Raw genomic sequence first — 26,577 nt, forward strand, 5'->3', positions numbered from 1 at the left:
ATTTTAAGTTATACTAGTCTGATACACGTGCTTTGCACGATATCGTCGAAAAAACGCAAGAACACGTGGACCCACGTGTAAGCACGGTGCGGGAGGCCACGTCGCCGAGCAGACACGGGAGGGCGGGACCACATGAGCGTGAGCATATGGGCCCACACGGGAGGCTACGGGACTCACAGGAGGATAGATTGTGGAAAGAAAATACTATATTTTTAAATAGTAGAGATAAATTTTTAAATAGTAGATATAGAGATTTTAGGTGTCCAAATTTTCATCGAAGAATTAGACGAAGTCCTGACACCATGTCCCTCTCGCACGATTAGGTCCGTCTAGACTCTAGTGAACTCCACTGCGGAGAGTCCAACAACACCACAGTACCCCACCCGCGGCGCAGCCCAACCACCGCCACCTTCAACGACTTCCTTCCTCCCGTCCGTCCTGCCGCCTTCCGCTTCCCCACCCTCTCCAGTCCGCGCAACGCAGCCCCGACAAGCCGACCCTATCGAACGGACGGAAGAGGCTGCGTCGTCGTCGTCGTCTCCCGGGCCCTCCCCGCCTCCCCGACCAGTCCGGCGGCCCCTATCGGACGATGCAGGGCGGCGTCTCCGGATTCCGTAAGCGTCCCCACCCCCACCCCGGTATCAGCGTGATTTACGTACCTCGCAGCTTGCTCCTGTGGAAATTTTTTTGGGCCGTGACTGATCGGGACGGCGCCGGCGCCGTCTGTTTTTTTGGTTGCAGAGAACGCTCCGGTGACGCGGGCTGTCGCTCTCGCCAGCGGCCTCCTCTCCGTTATCTTCAGCGCCCAGCGACGCGGCCGCGCCCTCAGCATCTCATACCAGGTCAGCCAGGCCGCCAAATCTCACCGTCTCTATTGTGCTCCTTGTTAGCTTTCCCCAATTTGTGCTCGTCTGGGTTTCTTGGAGATGCCTCGATTTGGTTACATGGACCGTTGTCAGTGTATAATTGTCGGGAGTTAGTGCATGTGGTCCTTTGAGTCGATGTTAGGTTTGCTCTGTGGTGTTGGGGAACTGATGGGTGAAGTCTTATGGGATTCGGTTCAAATTGGTGTTTAGGGTTTCAGGTTCTGAATTTGCTGCGGCAGTGAGACTTTGAGAGTAGTGGCGGGTGCTTATAGGTGGTCGGTAGCTGTGGACACACGGTGTTGATGGAAGGACATTGATTGTGCTGTCTGGGATGATGGATGTGAAGGATATGTGGCTTGCGAATTAGAGGAACAAGCAATTTGGATGGCTCAAGTTAGGACTTGGGAGTCCTGGATTGAATCAACTTAAGTTTGTCGCTGAGCTGGGAAATAAGCTTGTGTGATCTAGGAAATAGATGCTATGTACTAGTTATTGAGTCTTTTTTTTTCTTTCTTTTGCAACTCTATAATTCTCTGGTTCTTGGTGACTTTGAGTGTTTGTAGGGGGGATTTAGCATTTTATTGCAAGTTAAAGGGATGTATTACATGATTTGATGTAGAAAAGGATGAACAGTTTTTGGCAGCAGTTTACAGAAACAGGCTATGCTGCCATTATTGTCAATAGAAAGTGAAAACGAGTGATCACCACTGAAGTTGGAGATCCATGGGCAGTCACTGCTTGAAACCTGGCCCATAATGGCATGGGACATAACATTGTGCATGTTAGGTCTTTTCGGAGTTAGACAGGAATGCACTAATTGCACCAGTTAAAGTTTGTTGACCTGGTTTATTAGTTAACTTCCATGACCATGGTCTAATTATGTATGCCTTTTACATCGCTCGTCTTCTGAAAATTGATTAGGCAAGGTTAAATTTCACAACCGACAGAAGGCATAAGCTGATGTACAGATTAATATCACCAACTATCATTAGGATGTGATATTATGTTGCCACTTGCCAGCATAACAGTGGTACATTAGAGGTGACCCCATGTCACTTTGATATGTTGCAGTTGCACCATATGTTTGAGTGATAGTCTTGTGATTCCAGAAGTTAATTCATGTGAGTTGGCATGTAGGTATCAACGTGTCAAATGTGTGTCATGTGAATGTATGCTTGTCGACATCGATTGGAAATTAACAGATTAGAGGAAATTTGAAGTGCATCTTAGAATTACCTGGGCAATGTGAAACTTCTGTGTAAATTTGGGGTCAGTTGTGTTATTCATTTCCTAACTGTTGATTGTACATCGATAATGTGTACCATGCCTTAGCCTAGAGAACATTAATTTGTGCCATTACATGTTCATTAGTTTGTGTACCATAGCTATTATCGCCATTACGTTTCGTACAATCATACATGCCTAAACAATGTATTTAGAAATGTGGACATCCTGAAAAAAAATGGAAAAGAAAATGATTGTTAACTCTCAGGCATAAGCAGTAAGGTGTCTTCGTGTGTATATGCTCCCCGGTCATTTATCCTTGAGCTCCATCTACTTCAATGCAGAGCATTGGTTGGCTGCATTTGTTTTATCTTGTCTAGTCAATGACTGCTTGGATCTTTTACATACAACATGTTTGATAATTCTGAATAGAAGTCTGATCAATTATTTATATTATTATTGCAGGGCATTGTCGAAAATTTCCGTTTATGGAAGATATTCCCATCTGTATTTGCGTTTCAGTCAACACCAGAGTTAATGTTTGGACTGTACCTTCTGTATTACTTCCGCGTATTTGAGAGGCAGATGGGCTCTAACAAATACTCGGTAGGTACTTTATCTGTTGGAGTTCTCTCTAGTCTTAAATGAAGATGGATAAACAGCATCGATAATATGGTATAAGCAGGAGTAAATTGAGGCCTGTAGTCCCTTAAACTGGCATGGCACTGCACTTATGACAATGAACTTGAGAACTTAATGCCCATGTCTGTGGACCTGGAAAGTGATTCAATGCTATGTTTTGTTCTCAACTGCATATCGCTAACCTAAGTCCAAAACGCATGTGATTTCATGGGCATGCAGTGCAATTAGATTTCCAAATCAGCTTAAGTTTTGCCAAAGGCTCCATTGTAATAAGACTACTTATGAACTTGACAAGCAGAGAATTATGATATATAATGCTTCTTTTTCTTTCCATCTGCTGTGCAGGTTTTTTGTTTGTTCACGATCACAGTGTCATCACTTCTCGAGATCTTTTCATTGGTTCTCCTGAAAGGTATGCTAATGAAGTAATGAGACAAACTGCTAAACAGAGTCATGCGGTGGCAATTGAAGAAATAATATATCTTATAAAACAGTTTATGGTTATGTGCTCTGCGTACTTCTAAATATATTCCATTCACTCTAGAAAGAAAAAAAACATCCATTCTCCTGTCGCTGCAATCATTATTATAGTTAGGATTAGGTAATCAGTAAATGTCTGGTTGTATTTTGCTTGCAAGATGGAAATGTAAGAGAATATGTTAAATTTTAATAAGATAGCAGTAGATAGGTCAGCAATGCAAAGCATCGTTTGGTATAAAATTGCAAGCTAGTGTATTCGTCTATGGGAGATCTTATTCCCAAATCTATTGGATTTGATCCTGCGAGAGGTGGGTCGTATGAACACACGCGAGCACACACTGGACACAATAGTTTTCTTGCTGCTAGCAGCTTTTGATGTTTATTCAAAAACCTAAAAACCTATAGCTGCCAATAGCCTCTAGTATTCTTGCTGCCAGCAGCTTCTGATGTTATTAGAACTTCCAAAAGCCTATAGTTGCTAATAGCCTCTAATTGGATGAAGCTCATCCCGAGCCCGAGCTTCCATCCGGTGCACTCTGCACATTGAGGGGGGGGGGGGGGGCAGCCCAATATATAGGCTCCAAGCTGGCCTACTGTTGCTTTGCATTGTTGGCCTACTATTACATAAGGATTATCATAACAATACTCTCTCTAAGCCTGCGTAGCCGACCAGCCGTCCCTCCTTTTCCAATCCCATGATGATCAGATCATCCACGTAGACCTCAAGGAGCAGCAGCGTGTTACCATACTGCGTCGGTACGTCGCATGTTTGTGCGCGCTCTGCTCGAAGCTGAGAGCCCTCAAAGTACTGTCAAGCTTCATGTTCCATGCGCGCGGTGCTTGTCGCAAGCCGTAGAGCGCCTTCCGCGGCCGCATGACCTTGTGCTCTCTTCCTGTGACGATGAACCCCAGTGGCTGTGCAACATACACTTCCTCCAATTCGGCATTGAGAAAGGCTGATTCCACATCATGTGATGGACCGACCATTCCCTCTTGGACAACTAGTGCCAGCAACAGGCGCACAGACTCCCGACGAACTCCAGCACGGATTTCACATCTAGGTTTGAATACCTCGTCGAAGTCCACGCCCGACTGCTACACATAGCCCTTGGCGACGAGGCAGGCTTTGTGCATGGTCACAACCCCGGCTTCGTCTTTAGCTTGAACACTCATTTGAGTCCGATTGGGCGGTGTCCACGCGGGAGCTCCACTAGCGTCCATGTTCTATTCTCCTCGACGGCGTCGACGTCGTGCTCAACTGCGTTCCACATGCCTCGCGCCTGCAACATGACCTTCATCATGAGGGACCAGTCAGCATAATCGGTTAGCATCGGGTACGCAGTCGATCCGCCAATCTCCTTCACCACTCGCTGTACCACCAGGTCGCAGCTATCGCCGTTGCTACTTTTGTAGGCGCCGCTGTCACGGACCTTGGGATGTGGTGGCGATTGCGATTGCGAACCGCCGGATGTTCCTCCCCGGTCTATGGTGGGCTCGTCAGCTATCTGGCGTTGGACCTGACTCACCATGAACTCCACGGCGAAGTCGATCGACGGAGCTACACTCCCAACTGCATCCGCCTGCCAGCTCCATCCGGCGTCCTCGTCAAATATCACATCTCACGACATACGAACGTGCTTGGTGCTTGGGTCGTAGAGGCGGTACGCTTTCGCGCCACGCTCGTAGCCAATGAAGACACATGGCGTGCTCATGTCATCGAGCTTCCGCAGATGCGGTCGTGCCTCCTTGACGTACGCCAGACAGCCGATGGTGCGCAAGAAGTTCACCTTCAACTTTCGATCGTGCACGCCTCGAACGGCGTCATGCCATCCAGGCTCTTCGTCGGTGCACGATTGAGCAGGAAGACAACGGTGCTTACCGCCTCTCTCCAAAACTCCGCCAGCATGCCCCTCTGTTTTAGGAGCGCACACGCCGTCGTGACGATTGATTGATTGCACCTCCACCATGCCATTCCGCTGTGGGTGTATGATGCAAAGAAGTATCGTTGGGCGCCACAATCCGCAGTGGCACGTGAATTTACCGCCGTTGTCGGTGCAGAGGATGCAAAGCTTTCGACTGCTCTCCACCTTCGCCTTCGCTTGGATTGCCTTAATCCGCTAGAAATCGGCCTCGAACAGCACCTTGGAGCCACCCTCGTCCAGCTGGCCCACACTGATGATGCTATTCTTCAGCTGTGGGATGAAGTAGACGCTGGAGAGCGCTTTGTGCTCTCCGTTCTTCTCAGCGAATAGGATGGTGCCACAACCACGGATGTCGACCACCGAGCCATCTCCGAAACGGACGGAGCCTACCACACCTCGACGTACTGTTCGCAACAGTAACTGATCGAGCTTTGTAAAGACATAGTGGCGACCTGTCATGTTGGTGGCGTCTCTGTCGAAGTACCAGCCCTCTAGGTGGTCGCTGTCGTCGTTGGCACCAAGGTGGACTTGTGCATGGTGCTCGTTGAGGTGGACGTGGCTTGATGGGGGCTCCTGTGCATCACTAAGAGTGCACACCTCCTCCATCAGGAGCCTGGGCTCGTCTTCTTCTTAGTCCTAGGCCAAATAAGCCTACACTTTCTTGGGCTATCGATAGTTTTTGGCCCAGTAGCTATAACGCCCGCAATTGTGGCACTTGTCATGGGAAAGATCGTGCGCGGCCTCCTTGCCATCGGAGCCACCGCCTCCCCCTTTCTTCCTCAGTGTGCACGCACGGTGACGAGCATTGCCGCCGTCCTTGTCACTGCCCGAGGACCTTGCATCCTGCTTTCGCTACTTGATGCGCGCGAGCCATTGCTCCTTGGTGAGGAGGAGCTTATTGCCGACGGTAGGGGATTTTTTCGGATCGAGACGATCCTCCACCGCCTTCATGAGCAGGCTCTAGTCGGCGTAGTTGCTCCGTGTGCGGATCAGGTACGACGCACTGTCAACCTCCTTGACCACACATTGGACGACCACATCGCGGCCACCGATGTCGCAATCGTCGTGGCAACGGCGATAGGGACCTGCGGCGGTTGAAGCACCACCCAGGACTCTGAGGCGCACCACTCGTAGGAGACAACATCGTCGAGGTTGATGAACTCTAGCTCTAGTCAAACATACCCACGCTTTGGCAAATGACCAAGAACATTCGCTCTGAGCACACATCCGTGCGTCTAGTACCGACACATATGTCATGTTGTGTGACCACTCAAGACCCACACGCGCCATGCGCCCTATGCCCGCACCCCTAGCCCGCATGAGCTCATGTAACCACGAGGATTCGATCTTGCGAGAGGTGGGTCGTATGAACACGCATGCGAGCACACATGACATAGTAGTTTTTTTGCTGCTAGCAGCTTCTGATGTTTATTCAAACACCCAAAAGCCTATAGCTGCTAACAACTTCTAGTATTCTTGTTGTCAGCAGTTTCTGATGTTATTACTTATTAGAACATCCAAAAGCTTATAGTTGGTAATAACCTTTAATTGGATGAAGCTCATCTCAAACTTCCATCAGGTGCACTCTGCACACTGGGAAGGGGGAGGCAGCCCAATATATAGGCTCCAAGCCAGCCTACTGGTAGTAATCGAGATACTTCCGCTACAGTACCCGACATACTGTTGCAAACAGTACTGACCTACTGTTACACAAGGATTATCCTAACAAAATCTGATCCGTTTGATTGTGCTGTGCTACAGTATCATATGAATTCAAGTTAGTTACAGAGAACCTTTATGAATTGAAAAGAAGTATCTCTGTTCATGCTCCAAAAAAGGGTTCTATTAGTTCATATATATCCAAAGATAGTGCATGGAAAATGCTTTTGAAAAGCTGCTGCAGGATGAAACACAGCATTTACTCATCTGTTCCAGAACATTCAAGAAAATTGTTTTTCCCCTGATTCTGTAGGGCAGAATTTTTAATTGAATGCTGTTCACCATTTTAGACTAACTGTATTTCACATTGTTCTAAACATAGAACTCTATGGCTATGTTAGATAAGCCCTGCTTTCTGCTATCTGTCACATTGGTTTCTTTATGTTTTAAAATTTAATCTTATGCCAATTAGTAGATTAATTATGAGCATTTTATTCTCAATCGATCTTATCTTATATGTCAATTAGTAACATAATTATGAGCATAAACACGTGTTGAGTCCTCTTCCATTTTTGAGTTGTTTATGGTATTTCCTTTCCTTTTCTTTGCAGATACAAATTACATTAGTGCACTTGCATCAGGACCTTATGGTCTCATATTTGCCTCATTTGTTCCATTCTTTATTGACATTCCTGTCACGTCACAATTCCGTATTTTTGGCCTTAATTTCAGCGACAAATCGTTCATATACCTAGCTGGTCTTCAGGTCAGTCTCTTGACATAATCGTAACTGAATTTATGTGATTTACATCTTTATATTGAGTGATCACATCTTTTCTATTTCTCCTGGCAGCTTTTTTTATCTTCTTGGAAGCGCTCCCTTATTCCTGGTATATTTGGTCTGGTTGCTGGTTCTCTCTATCGTCTAAATGTGCTCAGCATCCGCAAGATGAAGGTTACTAGCGATATCTATTTTACAGTTTATGCTTCGGTATTGTTGTACTACATCTTTGTTTATGTGACATTTTGCTCTTAACATTTAATTTTCCTGTTGAGTGTTGATATTCTTCTCTGTTTGGCTTCGCTGTGACATAGCCTTGCCTAATGTATCATCTCATATTTGCTCCACAGTAGGCCTTACAAATGAGAAAGCATCAGTAAAATAGCTTCCTGAATTACTAGACATGGAATCCAATCGAACCAAGTACTTGTTCGTTACCTGCTTTCACAGGTGTTATCAAGCAAATACCAGATAACACCACATAAAAGAAAAGAAATATGAATACCTGATAGCCTGTATGCTCCATGCTGAGAAGTCATTGTAAGAGAAATTAAGCTAAGTCAGTCAATTAGCAGATGTCATACAAAACTGCATTTCATCTCTGTTTACTGAATGTTTATTGGTGGTTTACCTATTTATTTGTGATCCCTAGTCTGTATATTATTTTATTTTTGTAACAACGGTCATTTACCACATGCGCAAGGACTACATCTTCCATGAATGCGCTACATATCTTTTTCTACGATGAAAATAATTTTATTTCCATTAAGTTAGTGAAATCAGCTTCATTGTTTGGACTGAAAGTAATTTAGTTAAATGACTGTTAGAGCGTTTAATCATTTATCCATTTACCTTTGTAAATTGAGGAGCTTCTCATGTGGAGACTGTAGGGTAGTATGTCAAGTATAGCACTGTTCTTTTGAAGTTATGAGGGTTAAGCTATGGGGTTTAAGTTTATTTATTTTGTCTTTAGAATATCTTAGCTTCAAAATTATTGCTATTGTCTCATGCTATGGGCTGTGTATTCTTGCTATTACGGATGCTTCTAATTTTCTTTTCTGTTTGGTCTTCTTATGAAGTTCCTGCCTCTTTTACAGATTCCACAGATTATTGCATCATTTTTCGCAAGATACTTTGCACCTTCATCAGGGAATGCATCTCGGCCCTCCAGGAGTCTTGTCAGAAACACGCCTTCTCAAACAGGGCGTGCTGTTCAGGTTAGCTTCTGAAGAACTAATTCTGTAATTTAATTTCTGCGGGCATTGATCCTTGGATCTAGATATCATTTAGCACTATAGAATCTTAACTGGTGGTGATTGTTTGTATTTTTGACACAGTTTTCTGTTTACTTGAGTGCAGATGACTGCTAGAGTGTGCTTTTACTGGCAGCTGTCATTGATAGATTAAACATTTGCTTATGTCGAATAGAATACCCATATGATGCATAATTACATATTTACATGTCAACAAAGTTAATATATCCCCAGTTATAAATGCAAATTTTCCCGTATGATGCATTAGACTGGGATCGCACTGTTGATAGCTCAAATCTAACGGGTTACTGAAAAAATTCAGTGGAAACCACCTCTTAAGTGGAATCGTGAAAAACCCCTCAAGAAACAAATTTACAAATTTTAAAAATTTCAGTGGAAACCACCTTACTAGGTCGCATGTTGATTGTCTTGTGACATTGTGGTGCAATTATTCTTGTTCTGTTACTCTTTGATCTTGGGTTATGACTTATGAGGAATGCGAGACCCTAACAACGTTGAATTTCTAAGTATTTCACGGAAGAAAACAAATGGCTAGGTGTTGTTTAGTTGTTCACGCTGTTGTGCATTATTGACTTCGTTTCTGTCGAGCAGAATCCGTCGTCTACTGGATTTGCTCCAATCGTCGAGCCTCCAGAGTCGTCCGTTGCTATGCTGGTTTCAATGGGCTTTGATGGTAATGCCGCAAGACAAGCACTCATGCGAGCCAGAAATGACATCAATGTGGCCACGAACATCCTACTGGAAGCTCAGTCTCGTTGAGCCAACTTACTGTAACTTCTCTGGCCAACCATTGACGGCAGAACTGGTTATAATCCAAGATGAACAAACACCTTGACGTGCATTGGACAACAGATAGGTGGCTTAATGGCGCTCCGTTAGTTCATTTACACAATTCTACCATGATTGGAGTTGTTCAACATCCTTCTTCCAAGTTGACAGCTTGGGAAGTCGGCAAAACATTTGCGGCAGTTAGTTTGATCATGTCAATACTTAGATTGCTCCCACCTTATAGACAAGAATGTATGTATAATTCCAAATTCAGCTTGTAAGATAGATGATATATGAACATGGCATTCACTCAATAGTATAAAATTCATCAGGAATTTGCAACTCAGAAACTATTCCAGCGATATACATGGATCAGATTGGAGTTGCTTTGTGTTTTTTCTCCTTTTCGTGTTGCCCTTCATGACTCCAAAGGAAATAAGGGAATGAAATTGGGGCCTAATAAAATCTGAACGCCTTATAGCTTAAAAGTGGTCTAGGCCGAAAGGTTGAAACTTGGAAAGTGAAGTTAGCCCAACAAGTGGATTCATATATTTGCATTCGGCTTAGAGTTTAAATAAATAAACCCTTTCTTTTCTCTTAAAAAAGTATAGAAAATAGACATCTGAGATTCTCGAAAAGCCATAGAAAAGAAAATCAAAAAATATGCGAGAAAAACCCTCGTTTTGTCCGTGCCGTGGAGTCTCCTTATCCCTTGTGGAGAAACAAGCAAAACTTCTCCAAACCATCGCAAAGAGAGTTCTTTTACAAAGAGATTTTTGTTCCTTTAATATTCTAATGATTTTTTTTTCATAGTTTTCGTTATGAAGGTATTTTTAAAGGTGTTCTCTTTAGGATGAGATTATCTCTTATTTTCTTTTATGAATATCTTAAAAAAATTGCTATTTATTTGTTGATAGATTTTTTACTCCAATATATATCTAATTTGTGGTCGTATGATTTTGCTTTGATTTTTGTGCTAAGTTGATTGAGGTTATGGATTTTATTTTGGTTCTGGGTTTGGATGTGCGGACCCGACCCGCTATATTGTCTGGGAGACCCAGATCTGTTTTAAAATGGTTCATTATACCTTATTTTTAGCGTCCTTTTTTTACTTATCTCTCTCCGGATCCCTCTCTCCGCTGGTCCTGTCTCTCTCTGTCTTTTTTTTCTCTCTCCCGCACCGGTGTCCCTAGCAGAGGCGACGTAGTTCTTCGCCTTGTTCTTGTCGTGCAACCATCTCCAGATCTGCAAGCGGTTTGTGCAAGGTTTGATTTGATCGATTATCACTGTCTAGTGCTTGACTATATCGGGGGGTTGCTGCGTGTTGTATTCATTCTCATCGATTTTTTTTTTCTATTGCTCTCTGTTAAGGTTTGGTTTTGGAGTGGAGAATTTTGGATTGTGCTCAGAAATCAGGTTGCTCTTCTGCTCTAGGTGAGCTGAAATGCATTGTTCGGTTCGGTTCTGATGTGCCTTTGGTTGATTTTGTGCGAGGGATGGAGGTGGTCACTGTTCTACTATTCTGATATATTTTGTGTAGGAGATTGATGAAGGGATTGAGCAGTGCCGAGATCCAATCGTTTTTGTTATGGTGAGTATGCCCTTATAGATTCTGTCTCATCATTTTATTTATATCATTTCTGCAGTGCTTATTTTTGTTCAATATTGCTCTTATTTATTCTATTTTTACTTATGTTAGTTATTGTGAGAAACCGTCCAAACAGTATTCTAATTAATTATCAGGATGATCATTATTCATAATCCAACCTCGACGATTAACCAAAATCATGTTCCGATAGTCCTGACACGTGTTTTATGCCCAAGGATCGGAACACATGCCTCCAACATAGTACATCACAACATAGCTTAATAAAAAGCAAGTAATAAATATTTATATTAAAAAATTAAGCATGCAACCGATTCCAATAATTTATAACAAAAGCAAGCTAGGAGGAGACAAAAACCCCTCAACTCCTAACTATCCAAAGATCTACGTAGCAGAAAGAATAAACTAGACAACAAAAGAGAGTGGAGCCACATGCCCTTAGGCTCCACTCCAAGAGCTCGAGCTTCGGAGTAGGATGCACTACTCCTGTCCACCACCCTGATCGGCAGGCACAAAGTAGCTTAACACCGCCCCTTCCTCAGCAGTTGGAGTACCTGCATCAACTTAAGATCAGCACCCTGAGTACAAAGGTACTCGCAAGACTTACACAATATGAGTATATAATATTCCGATTCTAAGGATTATGCATTGAGCTGTTAGCAAGAATATAAGCATACGGTTAAGTTAATTAAAGCGATAAACAACGTAGACATATGTGTGAGCAACTAACTTAAGCAACATATATAAAATTACCCTGCTACTACCAACTGATCATATGAAACTGTAACCACAATAGTATCAATGTATAACAAGTGCCATCTCGACCACCTCCCACATATCTGTACCACAAAACCACATATCCGAATAAATAACCGAACCAACCACGAGAACTCTACGACCGGGTGCAAATAAAATAATAGCATGCTCATGACCGAGAGTGCGATAGTTCGAACTGTTTATACACCCTGCAGGGGGATACTTCTGGACCCACACAACCCGAGGACCATATGGCCTGTGCCACCCGCTAAAGTGCACATAAGGGGGTACTCGTGACAATATTTCCCAACCAGCCCCAACTGTGTGCGGCATGCATCGCTTGGCGCGGCGGTACTAGAACTACTCCCGGAGCAAACTAGTACCACTTACAAGCTCGTCCGCTGACACCGTCGATGTTCAGACCCCACAAAGCCACAGCTGCGAAGGTATTCGGCTCGCCTTACAACTAGATCGGTATGTGGTGAGTAAGGTAAGTGCTAAAGTCAACTACCCCGACGATCGGCCTTAAACGATGTAAGCGGCCTACGGTGTCCAGGTTCCCTTCCTGAACTGCCTCCGGACTTTCCTTGAGGGCAGATGACACCCCTAACACCGCCCACATCTCGTCTCATACTCACCACTCAACCAACATTAACAACCTCAACCATGTATTTGTGCGACAAAAGTAAATCCTATGCTCACGAACAATGAAAAACGCCGTCGTTCAACTTCTACCGAAAGACCTAAGCATAGCTAAGCATATAAGTCGAACTTATACCTAGACATAACATCACCTCAAAGCTACAAGGAACGTGGATGAACAAATCATCAATGTAGAAGAATGTAATTGGCGTAGGTTCTACCCATTTGTTCCCAACATCGACTCCATATACATGCAAACCTATACATAAGCATAATTTATCAATATTTAAACTTCATTCAATTCAACTGACAGGATGCAATATGATAGATGCTTGCCTTGTTGTTCAGGTGGCTGTCCAAAATTCCCCTCGCTCTCCTGGATCACCGACTCGACCTTCTTAAAAAGAATAACGCGTGCAATGCCATGAGTATGAATAAAGTACAACAATGCATGTCACAATATGCACAAGATGAAATGCCATAAAAATGTGCTTTACAATGCATAAAAACATTTTTTTCTAGCTAGAACAAGTCATAAGAAAACTAGCAAAATTGGATTCACCCACTTTGGACTTGTGAAGAATTATCGGTGAATTAATGAAACTTTAACCTAATTAATTAATCTCAAAATTTTAATTCAATATTTAATGGAAGAGGATATTTTTAATAGATAGAGTAGTTTATTATGAAACCAAAAAAATAGTTTCATAATTTTTAGAGTTACAAAGAATTTATTATGAATTTTACAAGTTATCAGCGCAAAAAAGAAAAAAAGGCTGATGAACAGTCAACCCGGAATCTCCGGGTTATCCCGGATACGCCGGGGTACCGGAGTCTCCGGATGACCCTCCAGGTGGAGCTCTCTATTATTTTCGGCTGGGAGTCGCCCGGACCCTCCGGTCTTGCCCGGATTCTCCGGGTGGCTCCAGAACAGCCCGTTTGAAAGGGAAAAATTTGGCCAAAATAATTTGCGAACTTCTCCATACCAAAAGAAAATATCTTAGAGCTAATTCAAGGGTCCTAAAACTCACTACCCAACCTAGAAACTCAATTCCTAACTCAAATTCATCCAAATCCTCAAATTAGGTCTAAAACATCCAAAAATACCCAAACTTCACCACCTAACTCCAAATTCAGATTTTGACCAACCAAATGTGTATCCAAGCCATGGGAAGCCTAGAGGACTTACCCAAGGTGCTTTTCCGAGGTTGGGGACCGCCGGGAGAAGGGGAAAACGGTGGGAAATCGAAGAACTCAGGTGTTCCTTGAGCTTCAACAAAGAACACCAAAAGAAAGCCCAAAAGCTATAGGTCAAGAAAAGGCCCAAAAGCTGACCGTTGTGGGGTTATATCTCTAAGGGTGGAGCCATAACTCTGAAAGCGGCTCGACCATGTGACCAACCGCCCAGGAACCCCACCACTCAGGAACCCGCACCACGACACAATGCGAGAGTCCTTTTTTTGTGAGAACCAGGGTTCGAGCCCTGGTCGGTCGTGATGAAATATTAAGCAATTTCCAAATTAAACTAATCCAGAAAAACATTAGATACGACATGAATATTTTTCTAGCAAGTTTGATCAAACAGATATTCCTACAAAAACTAGACAAGCTAGTATACTTAAATATCAGAATATCTCTAAACAGACTGTGAATTGTCATCAAAATATCCTCCAATAGTCTAGACGTGCTAGTTTCCAAGACTAAGTCAAAACAAAGCATGAATAGAAGGATTCCCAAGACATACGTGATGTTTGCAGGAAATGTCGCAATGGTACTGTTGTTGACTTCAGCCATGACGTAGTTGTTCACTTGATGTAGAAGATGTAGACGTACACTGCGTGGTCGGTGTAGACGAAGTAGACGTACAAAGCCGTGTGTGAACAAGTGGAGACGAACGTGAGCAGTCGCGCAAAGAAGCGCTCCCCAAAAACCTTATTCGCCTTCTCCCGGTGCAGGAACTCAAAGGCGGGGTTTCAGAGGCCTGCTCTCCCTAACTCCGGTGCACGCCGAAGCAGGGATGGGGCAGCGTGTGTAGTAGCAGCAAAACAGTGGGATGAGAGAGAGGATGGAGGCTATATTTTCCACTATGCACAACTCCTGTCTTTATATAGCCAGTGGGAGCTAATCCAACTTCTCGTAACAAAGGTTCAAATGCATGGCGTTTCTCCTTCAATTGCATGCAGAAGCAATTGCATGGCGTTTCTAACGGCATTTGTGCATGCAGAGGTTTCGTTTCCAAGAATCAATTGCATGCAGAGGTAATTGCATGGCGTTGGAAACTCCCTCCAGCCAATTCATTTGCATGGCATTGGAAACTCCCTTCATTTGCAATTGCATGTGCGTTGGAATTTTCCAGGGATTAATTGGCCCAGCCAATTAATGTAAACAATTCCCCACCAGATCCCAAGGCATATGGAATTGCCACCGGTTAAGGTTGAACATCCACCTAGAACAGAAAGCTACATTCATCCGCAACTGCACAATGGACTAAGCCTTGAATTGACAGTTTTGTGCGGATAAGTTTCACTTAAAGTCTTTGCTGATACTAGGCTGCCGTAGGCTACCCCTCGGTTTTGGAGCATGTAAGTCATACTCCTGGCCTTTCATGAGATTACTAGAGATTACCCTATCTCATAGATTGTGACTAACAGTCGGGCTCATATAGGTGTGTTCTTTAAAGACTGCTCTGTAGGACAGCATCTTTGCTTATAAAAACCACAGAACACATTAAAATAAAATCAACCTGCCATACAGATTACGAGAGTATTGCATCTCCAACAGGGTGGGTTTGTTAAGGTACTCTCCTCCAGCTAACCAATGGCTTGTTTTTCTCAGATCCTACTTCACGGGATCTCCAATCACATAGGTTGAGTTGCCACCATGGTTGACTCATGTGGGTCATGCCCATCTCCCTTGATGCAGTGTCTATCACATTCCGTGACAGACCTTTTGTAAAGGGATCTGCCAGATTCTTAGTCGTTTGGATGTAATCCAAAGCTATCACTCCGGAGTTCCTCAGTTTTCTGACAGACTTCAACCTTCTCTTCACATGTCTGGATGACAAGCTCGACGGCCACCAAGAGCTTGAGGAGGGTGAGCCCGATGCGAGGTAGTCGGTGTGGCACGAGGGAGAGCCGGCCTGGGGATAGGTCCGACACCGGCGGCAACTTGGCGGCCATACCCGGCTACTGCGGTGCCAATGCCACGGCGGTGACGGAGGGAGGGGGTGCACTCAGAGTGAGCGGAGGAGTCGGGGGTGACGAACCCTACCTAGCAGATCTTGGGCTCCACGCTGTCCGACGACGAGCGTGGCAGCCGACGAAGATCCATCGCTGCTTCCTTGAGCTAGCAAATGGTATGTGTGGGGTATGGTAGATGTGAGGGGCCGCATCCAGATGCGCGGGGGAGGGGACAGCGGTGGCGGCGGAGTTAGTGTGCCGGCGGGCTAAGCGGGGAAGGGGAGGGGGAGGATGGGGAGCACGCGGAGGTGTGCGCGTGTGGCGCCATGACGGGTGAGATGGGGGAGGGGGCAGCGGTGGCGGCGGGCTATGGGGGAGGGGAGGACGGGGTGGACGGCGCTCGGTTTGCTGCTGGATTGGGAATCGCACGGATGGGGTGTGGCCGCATGGGAGCGAAATGGGAATCGGGCGGAACATGACGCTTTAAACATTTTTTAAGTAGTAGAGATTACCATTCATTTGTTTCACTTCTACAGGTTATCATCAAAGTGGATTTTTTTTATTGCTAATTTTCCATTCCATTGTTTTTAATGCATATTCTCTTTTTTTTTTACATGTACCCGCCACTAGAAAAGACTATTTTGCCTATGACCGAAATGAATCTTTGGCTCGCTCCTCTCTCGCGTAGCCTTGCGCTGCCCCTCTCGCTCGCTCCGTGCCACCCCGCCTCGCACTTCCCCACGCTCGTGCAATGTCGCCCTGCCTCGTGCCGTCCCTCCCCACGTCGCCCCGCCCACGCTGCCCCAAGCGAGACGAACCGGATAACGAAGCTTGCAGCTCTCACCTCCGATCTAGAAGTGGTTCACCAAGCAAGGGCAAGAACTGGAGGCCGCATATGCAGCTGCCATAGACCACCTGCTGGTTTTGGAGAAGGAACTCCGTCTCCATGGAAAGACATTGAGAAGTGCCATGATCTGACCATAGAAATTGCAGATGCTGTTTATCTAATAGTAATGTTGTAGATATTAGTTCTGATAATTCGTGTTCGTTTGACCTCTCAATGTTGCGCGTCTGGTTGATTTACATGTTGAAATGTGCTTGTTCTTCAGGCTATACTTTGGCTTCAAATAGAGAGCAGCTTAAAGGGATGAAGGAACCGAGTGCCGAATTGAAATCTCAGGTTCAGGCAAGAAAGCAAAGAAGAAGGGAGGATTCTCTATTACCAACTCCTCCCATTGTCCTGTCCTCATTGGTCATTCATCTTTCCCGATCTAGTGCCATCGTTCTTCAAGGTGCAGGTCCTTAGTAGTGTTGACAAAGAAGAAGCGCCGGTGAAAAAAAAGAAAGCTAGAATTTCCTGAGAGAAGCCTAATATCCTATCTATACCCTTGTTCCCCCCGCAGGGGTCCCTCCGGTATAGCGTCGCGATATCAGGTACTCTGTATGAAGCGAGGCATGCAAAGCAAGCACGACCTGTGTTACATGAATACGGATGCGGGTGTCGAAATCCGACTCGTATCGAGACCTCCGATTCGGAGAAAAAAATTGAACATGCCAAATACCACTTGGAATCCGACATGAGTGTCAGAATCCAATAAGGATGCTTGAGTGTCCGACTTGGAAAAAAAATTGGACATGAGTGTCTGGATAATACAAGCACGACTGGAGAAGTTTGAGATCCCAGCCAAAATCAAGCTGATATTGGCTGCTCTCAAGCTCAAGAGGGAGATCATCAAGAAAACATATGAGAAGGACCTTGCTCAGCTATACACCTAATGTTGCTGCCTCTACGGGGCAAGGCAACGCGGGGAGGGATGGCATGGGGCAACACGACGAGGCATGGTGCCGGCGTGGGGCGGCGCTGCACGTCGCAAGGCGTGGGGGCGACGCAGGAGGCTAAGCCAAAGGAGTCCCAATAGGGTCCAGGAACTTGGTGTGATCCATTTTGGTTAGGTACAAAATAGTCTTTTTCAATGTCTGGTACAGGTGAACAAAAATGAGAAAACGCATTAAACCATACAATGGCAAATTAGCAACAAAAAATCTCACTTTGATGGTAATCTGTAGAAGCGAAACAAATAGGTGGCAATTCTTCGAAACATGGCTATTTGGTGGCAATCAAGCAATTTTCCTGTGGAAGAGGGGAAATGCAACTCCACGCACGCACGGCTTATATCATCCATTCATACTTTCTATCTTATAATTATCTATCTGTTGATTCTCTCACATATCTCATGATTTTTTTAACTACCTTTTTAATACGAATCTCAATACAAATGAATATGTCTGAATGCCTATAAAAATTTCCCTTCCCTGGAAGAGGCAGGTCTGCACCTGGGATACCACCTACACTGGAGCTGCAACTGCCTGCATCCCATGACGTGGAATCTAGCTGGGTAAGAAAAGATCTTACTCAATTTTGTTAGTCCCATTCAAATCCAAACCTAGTAGCCTCACTGTAGACAGTCATTCCTTGCACTAACGGTTAACTATTACTCTCTCCGATCATAAGTACTTCATATTCGACAATGACATGATCTTTAAAAACATAGCTTTGATCACTATTTTTTATTAGAATATATCTATAAAATCTAATAAATTTATGATATAATGAAATATATTTCAAGACAATTCTACTTATATAATTCTTATGTTTTTAATCTACATATTTTGAAAGATATTAATAGTCAAAATTTTGATCGGGCCAGGAAATTTATCCAAAACATCATGTATTTATGACTAAAGTATGACTTTGCTAGCCCCCTCCAGCACTGAAGACTGATTCGCGTTAACTTGGATTCAGTATTTACTCATACAGAACCGAGGTTCTTATTTGGCATCCAATTCTCATTACCGTAGCCTAAGGTGCTAGTGTCTGGTATTTGTCAAATCTCAACAAAGGAGCAGCCTGATTGATCGATCAATGTATATTCAAACATGGAGCAAAGTGACCAACTGTGCAAGGTGAGGATTCTACAGGCCCAAATAATGTTCATCTGAGAATGTTCTGACTGTACACCACATCATGTATCAGCTCAGCAGTTTAACTCCCCTCGGGAGAGGAAAAGAAAAGGAAGTCTTTCAATGTCCTTTCTCTTTCTCTCACTCGTTAAACGATTTCATTCATGAATCAAATCGAGAATTCAGCATGTGTGCCGTACAGCATACTGTAACCCTGTATACAGCAAGTGCTGCAGGAATCTATACAGCTATGGAAGCAGCAGTACCCCATTTGAACCGAGCATGTGGAAAGTATGTATCTAAACATCAAGCGCCATGGAATGTTTTCCTAGTAATGTGATATACGACTAGCCACCACCCACCTGGACGTTGGAAAAGGGGTACAACTGTTCGGCAATGCAACAGCCTCTCCTTGCTACACGCTCTTTTGTACTCTGAACTTCGAGGTACACCGTAGCATGGAGGACGACACCTTCATGCATCTTCTGTAGAAATACTCTCCAGCAAAATGTGAAATCCTGTCATAAATAGCAAGAAATACTCACCGCACAAAGATATGATTACTACAAAGAATGCATGCACTTATTTAGTTAATTCTTAATTATAAGCATGCCAACTTTCTTATTTGGTGTCGCTTATGGCTTTGTTATCACGGAAATTTGAAGACAATAAACGAAAAAGCCTTTGTCAGAATCGCAGTGCCATTAACTGTATGGTTATTTGCTTATGCAATGAGTTAAAATATGAGCGCAAGTTCCATCTGCAAAGATTTTCGTACCTCTAGACAAATAGTTTTACTCCGCAGAATCAGAGTCATCATCGGCATATACAGGAGCTGCCTTTCTAGGCAAGAATTCTTCATTCGGACAAATATCTACAAATAACTGCAAAAAAGGAATATAAAACAAATTCATCAGGTGGAGAACAAATTATGTTGCATGTGAATTAACATCTCAACATATTATGCTGGCCAGAGCTAGTGATGTAAATGAAGCGCCAACTATCCTAGAGCTATCTCAAGCACAGTGTACTACTGATGTATATTATGGAGAACAAGTGATTGTTACATAAGATAATCGAAAGAATTTGCACTGGGACTATAAGTATATAAAAGTTGTTCCTTCAATGTGAAAGAAGGTAAAACTAAACCATCTGATACTGACAGGAACAATTCTGGCTTCTGAAAGATCCATGATTAGCGGTTTCTGAACTACTTTCTCATGCAGATACAACATTGAAATGAAAATGCAACATCACAGGATGCAATACCTTTTTTGTTGATTCCAGTATATTCCTGTAGTCCAGACTTGCATCAGGCATGGGGCACGACAGCAAAGAACCAGATGTTCCCTGATAGTATAAGACAGTACAAAAAATCTTTTTAATAGAAAAAAATATGTACATCTGAACAGCAAATGTATTTACCAGTACTGAGACTAACATGAATGCAGTCCATAATTATAATAGAAGAAATGCACCTGTGTGATCTCTTGACCATATACACAGCTCCAAATCAGTGTTGGCTTCACATCCTCATCGTTTTCACTAGTTGTCTCCAGGTGGCCTTCTGAACCATCTGATGCCTGAGGACTGAAAAGAACATCTATTGCTTTTTTTATGCATTGCTTTCCAGTGGAGGCATCAGCACAGGGAGTAGACAGATATGCCACAAACCTGCAAGTTAGATTGGCTTGTGTGGTAAGTTGTCGCCCACATTTTATGGTTATTTCAAACAAAGTGATTCCTGGGGGTCAACATAGCAAGTGTATGCTAAAAATCGCATTTGTTCCATGATATGATGATAGGATAAATAACTTACATTCCAGGAGGGCATACTGCTAGATTGCTGCTCAACTGAAGAACCCGAACAGCTGCAACCTGCTGCTCTTCTAGTGCTAAATGAAGGGCGGAAATCATGTCAGAAGAGAAGCATAACACCACCATGGTACATCAAGGAAACCCAGAATAAACACACGCAAAAGAATAGCTGTTCTTACATTTTGGTGGGAAAACAACCAGAACATTTGATGAATCCTGTTTCACAGACTTGCTAATTATGCATATTCCCCTTGCAACTTTTCTTGGCAAGTTTGAGTCTGAACCATCACATGGCACATCCAAGGTAGGAATTTTGTATGACGGATCAAGTATCAACTGCTGGCACAAAATATCCTGACCAGATGCCAATCTGGCACCTACAAAATGCTTCTTTTCCTGATCAAGAGAATATAAACTATTTCAAGTTATTGATGAAGAAATGGTAAAAAAAAAATGAATTGTAGTGCAGCTCCACAAGAAAAGCATGCATCTTCTGGCCACGGTAAAATAAATAATGAAAATCATCATTGATCTATATTTAATGTAACATATCTGAGTATAGCTCAACTGTTAACACAAATATGAAAATAGAAGCTATCCATGGAAAGATATATCTGTTGGAATCGATCGTGCGAGAGGTGGATCGTAAGAACACACGCGAGCACACACTAAACACAGGATTTGTCTCGCTGCCAACAGCTTCTGATGTTTATTCAAACATCTAAAAACCTATAGCTGTTAACCGTCTCTACTATTGGATTTAGGTCATCAAAAGGTGTGTTACAGGAAGGGTCAGCCCAATATATAGGCCAAAAAAACCGTCCTACAGTAGCCGCCTTACGGTTGCAAAAACATTAAACTAACTACACACAAGGAGTTACTCTAACATTACTCCCTCTAAGCCTTGTGTGTTTGCTTAAGCTTAATTTGAGCCATTCCAATCCTAGCTCTAAGCTCATGGAAACGAACTTGTCTTAATGCATTTGTTCAGATATCTGCGAGCTAGTCCTTAGTGCTAATGAAGTCTACACTAACACTCCTGTTGTCCAAGCACTCCCTGATGAAGTGGTAGCGCACATCGATGTGCTTGTTGAGCTCATGGAACATAGGAGTTTTGCTCAGTGCTAGAGCTAATTGATTGTCAACCTTGAGCTTGACAGTGTCAGCAGGCTTCCCCTTAAAATCACTGAGCAAACGAGCCAGCCACACCTTGTGTAGCTGCAGTGGTGTCGGCGACATACTCTGCTTCACAGGACAACAGGGCCACCACCCTCTGTTTGAGAGAATGCCAACTCATCTGGTTGTCTCTGTAGAAGAATAAAGCACCAGAAGTGCTCTTCCTCGTATCAATGTCGTTGCAGTGGTGTCGGCGACATACTCTGCTTCACAGGACAACAGGGCCACCACCCTCTGTTTGAGAGAATGCCAACTCATCAGGTTGTCTCTGTAGAAGAATAGAGCACCAGAAGTGCTCTTCCTCGTATCAATGTCGCCAGCAAGGTCGTTATAGCTGTAGCCGACCAGCTGTCCCTCCTCTGCTTTCCCGTAGCAGCAGCCGTAGTTGATCGTCCCGGCAACATAGCGCAGGACCCTCTTAACAACCGCCATATGCTCCTAAGTTGGCTGCTCCATGAAGCGACTCATGAACCTGACACTGAAGGCGACATCCGACTGTGTCCTATACTCCGTCGCATCCACTTCTGTTGCCGTGCTTTGGCGGCTGAGCTTGAGCCGTTTCTCCATCAGGTGTGAGCGGGATTGCAGTCTCATCCCCGCCATCTCTAGGATTCGAGCAGCGTAGTGCGCTTGGTACAGCATGATGTCGTCGCCGCCGCTGCTCTGCTGAACCTCGATCCCGAGGTAGAAGGTGAGTAAACTGAGGTCGTTCATCCTAAATTGAGTCTTCATCTCCGCATTGAATCGATCGATCTCCCCCTTTGCCAATCCCATGATGATCAGATCATCCACGTAGACCCCAAGGAGCAGCAACGTGTTGCCATGGCCGTGCCGGTACGCCGCATGTTCGTGCGTGCTCTGTTCGAAGACTAGAGTCCTCAATGTGTCGTCGAGCTTCGCGTTCCATGCGCGCGGTGCTTGTCGCAGGCCGTAGAGCACCTTCCACAGCTGCAGAACCTTGTGCTCTTCTCCGACGACGACGAACCCCGGGTGGTCTTTCAAATTGGATCAATAGTTCAAGGGGGTATAATGGACTTTTCCCCTGATATACAGTAACCACCCTACTGTTTATTACAGTAGCTATCTCGCTTTTTGCTACAGTAGCCACCTTGCTGTTGCAAAAAGATTGAACTAAACAAGAAATTCAAAAGGATCCAGTGTATGATTGGATACATCAGGCACAAATAGTTGCAGGAACGTGGACATCATAGACTTAGTTTTTTGCCATACCTCATCCACAAGAAGTGCAGCCACTGGCATCCGCAACACCTGAACAACAAAAGATATCGCTAAGGCTAAGTACGAGAAAATTGGCACAAATTATTTAAACAAAGAAGAAATAAAGAAGGTGCAGCAAGCCATTCCAGAAGAGAGATGCCAAATCCATGGCCTATAGTATCATCCTTACCAATCGTTTGGGTAGCAATCAGATTGTAAGATAGTAATTAAGATCACTGGAATAAAAGATGCTACAATCACATGACTATCAAAGAAATGGTAGCCAAAGCTACACTGTAAAAATCATTGCCATGCATACTTGTGAAAATCATCTTACATATAGGGCACCCTTAACAGCAGCACAGCGGCAGAAAGCTTGAGGCAGCTCACCATGCCCATACATAGGATAAATGAAAGCACCTTCTGCATTAGCAAACCTAGTTTGATAAAAACAAGCAGATGTAAAAATTTAGCGCCACAGCAAGGTACTTCCAAATTTACATGCTAGACTACATATATCTCTAAAGCTAAATGAAAGTCAATGATTATTCAACAAGGCATTTACATCATAGAATATATGACTTTCCAAAGTGGAGAAGGAAAGGTTCAAGCAAGCTAAGTGACCTCCCAATGGATAAGGAGTACAGAGCAATGGTCTGGATTCCCTCTCTCGTCGTTAGCAGTTTTTCACTAGAGTCAGCACCATCTTGATCATAATCTGCCATGGCAATGGCATACAAGACAACCCTGTAAACAAGGCGCATAGGCAGTCTCTGTCATATTGCTAAAAATTGAGTATACTCGGATAAGTTTAGAATGCCCTTACGCCCTCATTTTGGGTGAAAGCTGCCGCTTCTTGAGGTACTCGATGAAGGGGATGTCCAGGTCCTCCTCAGGAATCTTAGCAGAAGCATCGCCCTCTTCTCCCTCATCGGCAGAAGCCGAGGCGGCAATGTGCGCCTGCACAAGCTTGAAGAACCTGAACAGGACATTCTTCTCCTTAAGCTTGAGGGTGGCGTCCTTGAAGATAGCCTGCCTGGAGTCCGGCACCGGGTAGAGACGGCCCTCCCAGTAGAGGAGGCTGCCCCCCTCGACGCTCTTGAACTCCACATGGTGGCTACCCCCTGACCTCAGGAGAAGATCCACGGCCTCGTCGGCGCAGTACAGCACCCGGGGACCCACCAGGTCGACCGTGAACCGCCTCGACGGCTCGGGCGCCGCCCCCGAGGTCTCGAGCTCCGAGTATAGGCAGCGGCGGTGGAGATCGACGACGGTGTGCGAATCGAAGGAGGCGGCGGCCGCAGCCGAGGAGGGCGGGGATGGGGAGGGGGAGAGGAATGAGGGGAGGGAGGGGGGCGGGAGAGATGAGTAGAGGGAGCCGTAGAACGGGCTGGGGTCTACGTGGAGGACGGTCTTCCCGGCGGCGGCGCAGGCGGCGGCCAGGACGGACTCCGGGAGGCCTGTGCCGCAGATGAACACGTCGAACGAGGTGGGATCGATGGTGGGGTAGTCGTGCAGGTTTCCGCCGCGGTCGCCGGCGGCAATGGCAATGGCGGAGGAGGTGGCGGCGGGATCTTCCGCCATGCTCGCCGGCCAGTCTAGCAGGGTGCTGCGCGCACGAGCACGAGCTCGGACTCGACGAGACTGCCGCCGCCGGGTAGCGTTTATTTTCTTTCACCCCGAGACGGCCGCCGCCGGGCTCGCTGGCCTTGCAGTACAAGTTTTTTTAGAAGGGGTGATATCCATTAAAACAAAAGCATCATATGCATATCACAACAACAGTATCCTAACAAGGATAAAATTAAAAAAAAAATACAGAGCCTGCCGCAAACACCGAGCTTCTTCTTCGAAGCCATCATCACCGAATATGGTCAAGGGAATAAAAACCACAAACCACACCAACGAGAAGAGGTCATTAAAGACATTAGTTTTTTTACAGTCACTATAGAGAATATCCCACAACCATTATGGACGTGTTTGGTTTGGCTGCTCCACTCATACAGGACGCACGCGTGCAGCCAGACGGAGAGAGACTGATGTTTGGATGCCTGCACCAGTGGGAAAAGCTGCACCCGTCGGTGCAAATGCATCCGCCCAGCCAGGCCGGCGGGAAACGCCGGATTCGGCCGTTTCTCCCGGGCCTGGCCGGCGGGATGCAGCAGATTAGCACTAATGACGAATAATTAGTGAATATTAGCTCATATTAATATTTTTTAAATTAAATTAAAGTTTAATATGATAAATTAATTATTATAGAGTGTATTTATGTTAAATAAACATCATATTAATACTTGTTTTTTATTTCAATCTAATGTAACATATACTCATGCGGGCAACCAAACACAATCTCTTCTCAGCCAGACTGAACACATGCAGCCAACCAAACAGACCCTACTGCATCTTCTCAGCCTGTCTCAACTCAACCTGCATGAGCCATACAAACCAAGCTGAGAACATTCGGACAACCAAACACACCCTATATGTAAAGACCGCTACCTGGCAGTACAAGTGGTCTGTGACTGAAGAGTCGCAGCCCTGGGTGCAGTGGGCCATACCTATCCAGCCCACTAGTCTCATCGCACCAAGCGTCCGGCGGCCCGGCCACAACCTCGATCGCACGGCTGCCGCTAGCGATTTTTTTGTTTTTATATGTTTTAAATCCGAAAATTGCAAATATATGTGTTTATTTGGAACTTTTTAAATCGCTAGATTATAGCATGTTCTATATTACAAATTTTTTCCAAAATTTTTCATGATCCTTTGGATAGTGTTTTGTCCGTGTTGGTCTCATCCGCGCTCCGGCTCTCTGCCCCTAAGTCCAAAAGGCCTCGGCAGGTCATTTCTTTGCACATCCCTGTGACCCATTGTGACAGGTCTACGTGCGCAATTTTTTTGAATAATATTATTTTATTAGAAAATTATAAAAATAATGGTGAAATTTAAAAAATTGTAATAATAGGTATATGTCGGTACGCGGAATACCGATGTGTAATCTGTCGGTATTTCGTATGCTGATAGCCTACGTGGCACTTGGCTCGAAGGTCTGTCGACACACATAATGCTGACAGGTTGTGGGTCCAGTTAAAGAGGTGTGGCATGTAGGATGTTCATATAACGTACCGACTTATCGGTATTCCACATTCTGACATGTGACGTGTCATGACCTGTCGGCACGTGGAATACCAACAGGTGCCACATTAGATTTGTCAGCACTCCGTATGCCGACAGGCCTTTAATATCAGTCCGATCGTCGATTCCTTTTTTGTTCCTCGTCTTCCATGCGCGCGTTCGAGCAGAGAGCGACAGCAATGGGCGAGGGTGGTGATGACTGCGTGTGAGAGTGAGGAGGCAACAGGCAGGAGCGGACCAGCGGGCGATGGCTAGGCTTGAAAGGTCGGCGACGCATGGTGGCCTCGACCGGCGGGGAGCAACCCGACGGTGGCGATGAGGATCTTGCATTTTTTATAAGAAATAATAGTAAATAGTTAGAATAGAGTAGGAAAGATTAGTATACAATATTTAGAATACAGCAGGAAAAATCTAGAATAGAGTAGAAAAATTAGAAAATTAGGATAGGAAATTTAGAATAGAGTAGATCTAGTTTA

The 26,577-nt window shown here is 44.7% G+C and overlaps 2 protein-coding genes across 3 annotated transcripts; one reads left to right on the forward strand and one right to left on the reverse strand.

The window, feature by feature from the left end:
* Window positions 1-303: 303 nt before the first annotated feature.
* On the forward strand, window positions 304-9,966 carry LOC133899210 (rhomboid-like protein 20). Of its 2 annotated transcripts, none has more exons than XM_062340183.1 (8): window positions 304-614; window positions 742-842; window positions 2,556-2,696; window positions 3,078-3,144; window positions 7,405-7,559; window positions 7,647-7,784; window positions 8,672-8,791; window positions 9,440-9,966. In XM_062340183.1, exons 1-8 carry the CDS (start codon window positions 590-592, stop codon window positions 9,605-9,607), a joined length of 915 nt encoding a protein of 304 aa, XP_062196167.1. In that variant the 5' UTR covers window positions 304-589; the 3' UTR covers window positions 9,608-9,966. The 2 variants fall into 2 exon arrangements, with proteins under 2 accessions (XP_062196167.1, XP_062196175.1); XM_062340191.1 differs by having other exon boundaries at window positions 305-614; window positions 7,647-7,748.
* An 8,912-nt stretch (window positions 9,967-18,878) lies between these two features.
* LOC133899224 (rab escort protein 1-like) lies at window positions 18,879-24,812 on the reverse strand. Its single transcript, XM_062340201.1, has 10 exons — window positions 23,799-24,812; window positions 23,597-23,719; window positions 23,310-23,409; window positions 22,985-23,023; window positions 20,758-20,974; window positions 20,580-20,655; window positions 20,239-20,434; window positions 20,030-20,110; window positions 19,539-19,644; window positions 18,879-19,278 (listed from the first exon to the last, which is right to left on the reverse strand). Exons 1-9 carry the CDS (start codon window positions 24,554-24,556, stop codon window positions 19,555-19,557), a joined length of 1,680 nt encoding a protein of 559 aa, XP_062196185.1. The 5' UTR covers window positions 24,557-24,812; the 3' UTR covers window positions 18,879-19,278; window positions 19,539-19,554.
* Between the last annotated feature and the right edge of the window lie 1,765 nt (window positions 24,813-26,577).

The sequence above is a fragment of the Phragmites australis genome, chromosome 2 (genome assembly GCF_958298935.1).
Source record: "Phragmites australis chromosome 2, lpPhrAust1.1, whole genome shotgun sequence".
Classification (NCBI taxonomy): Eukaryota; Viridiplantae; Streptophyta; class Magnoliopsida; order Poales; family Poaceae; genus Phragmites; species Phragmites australis.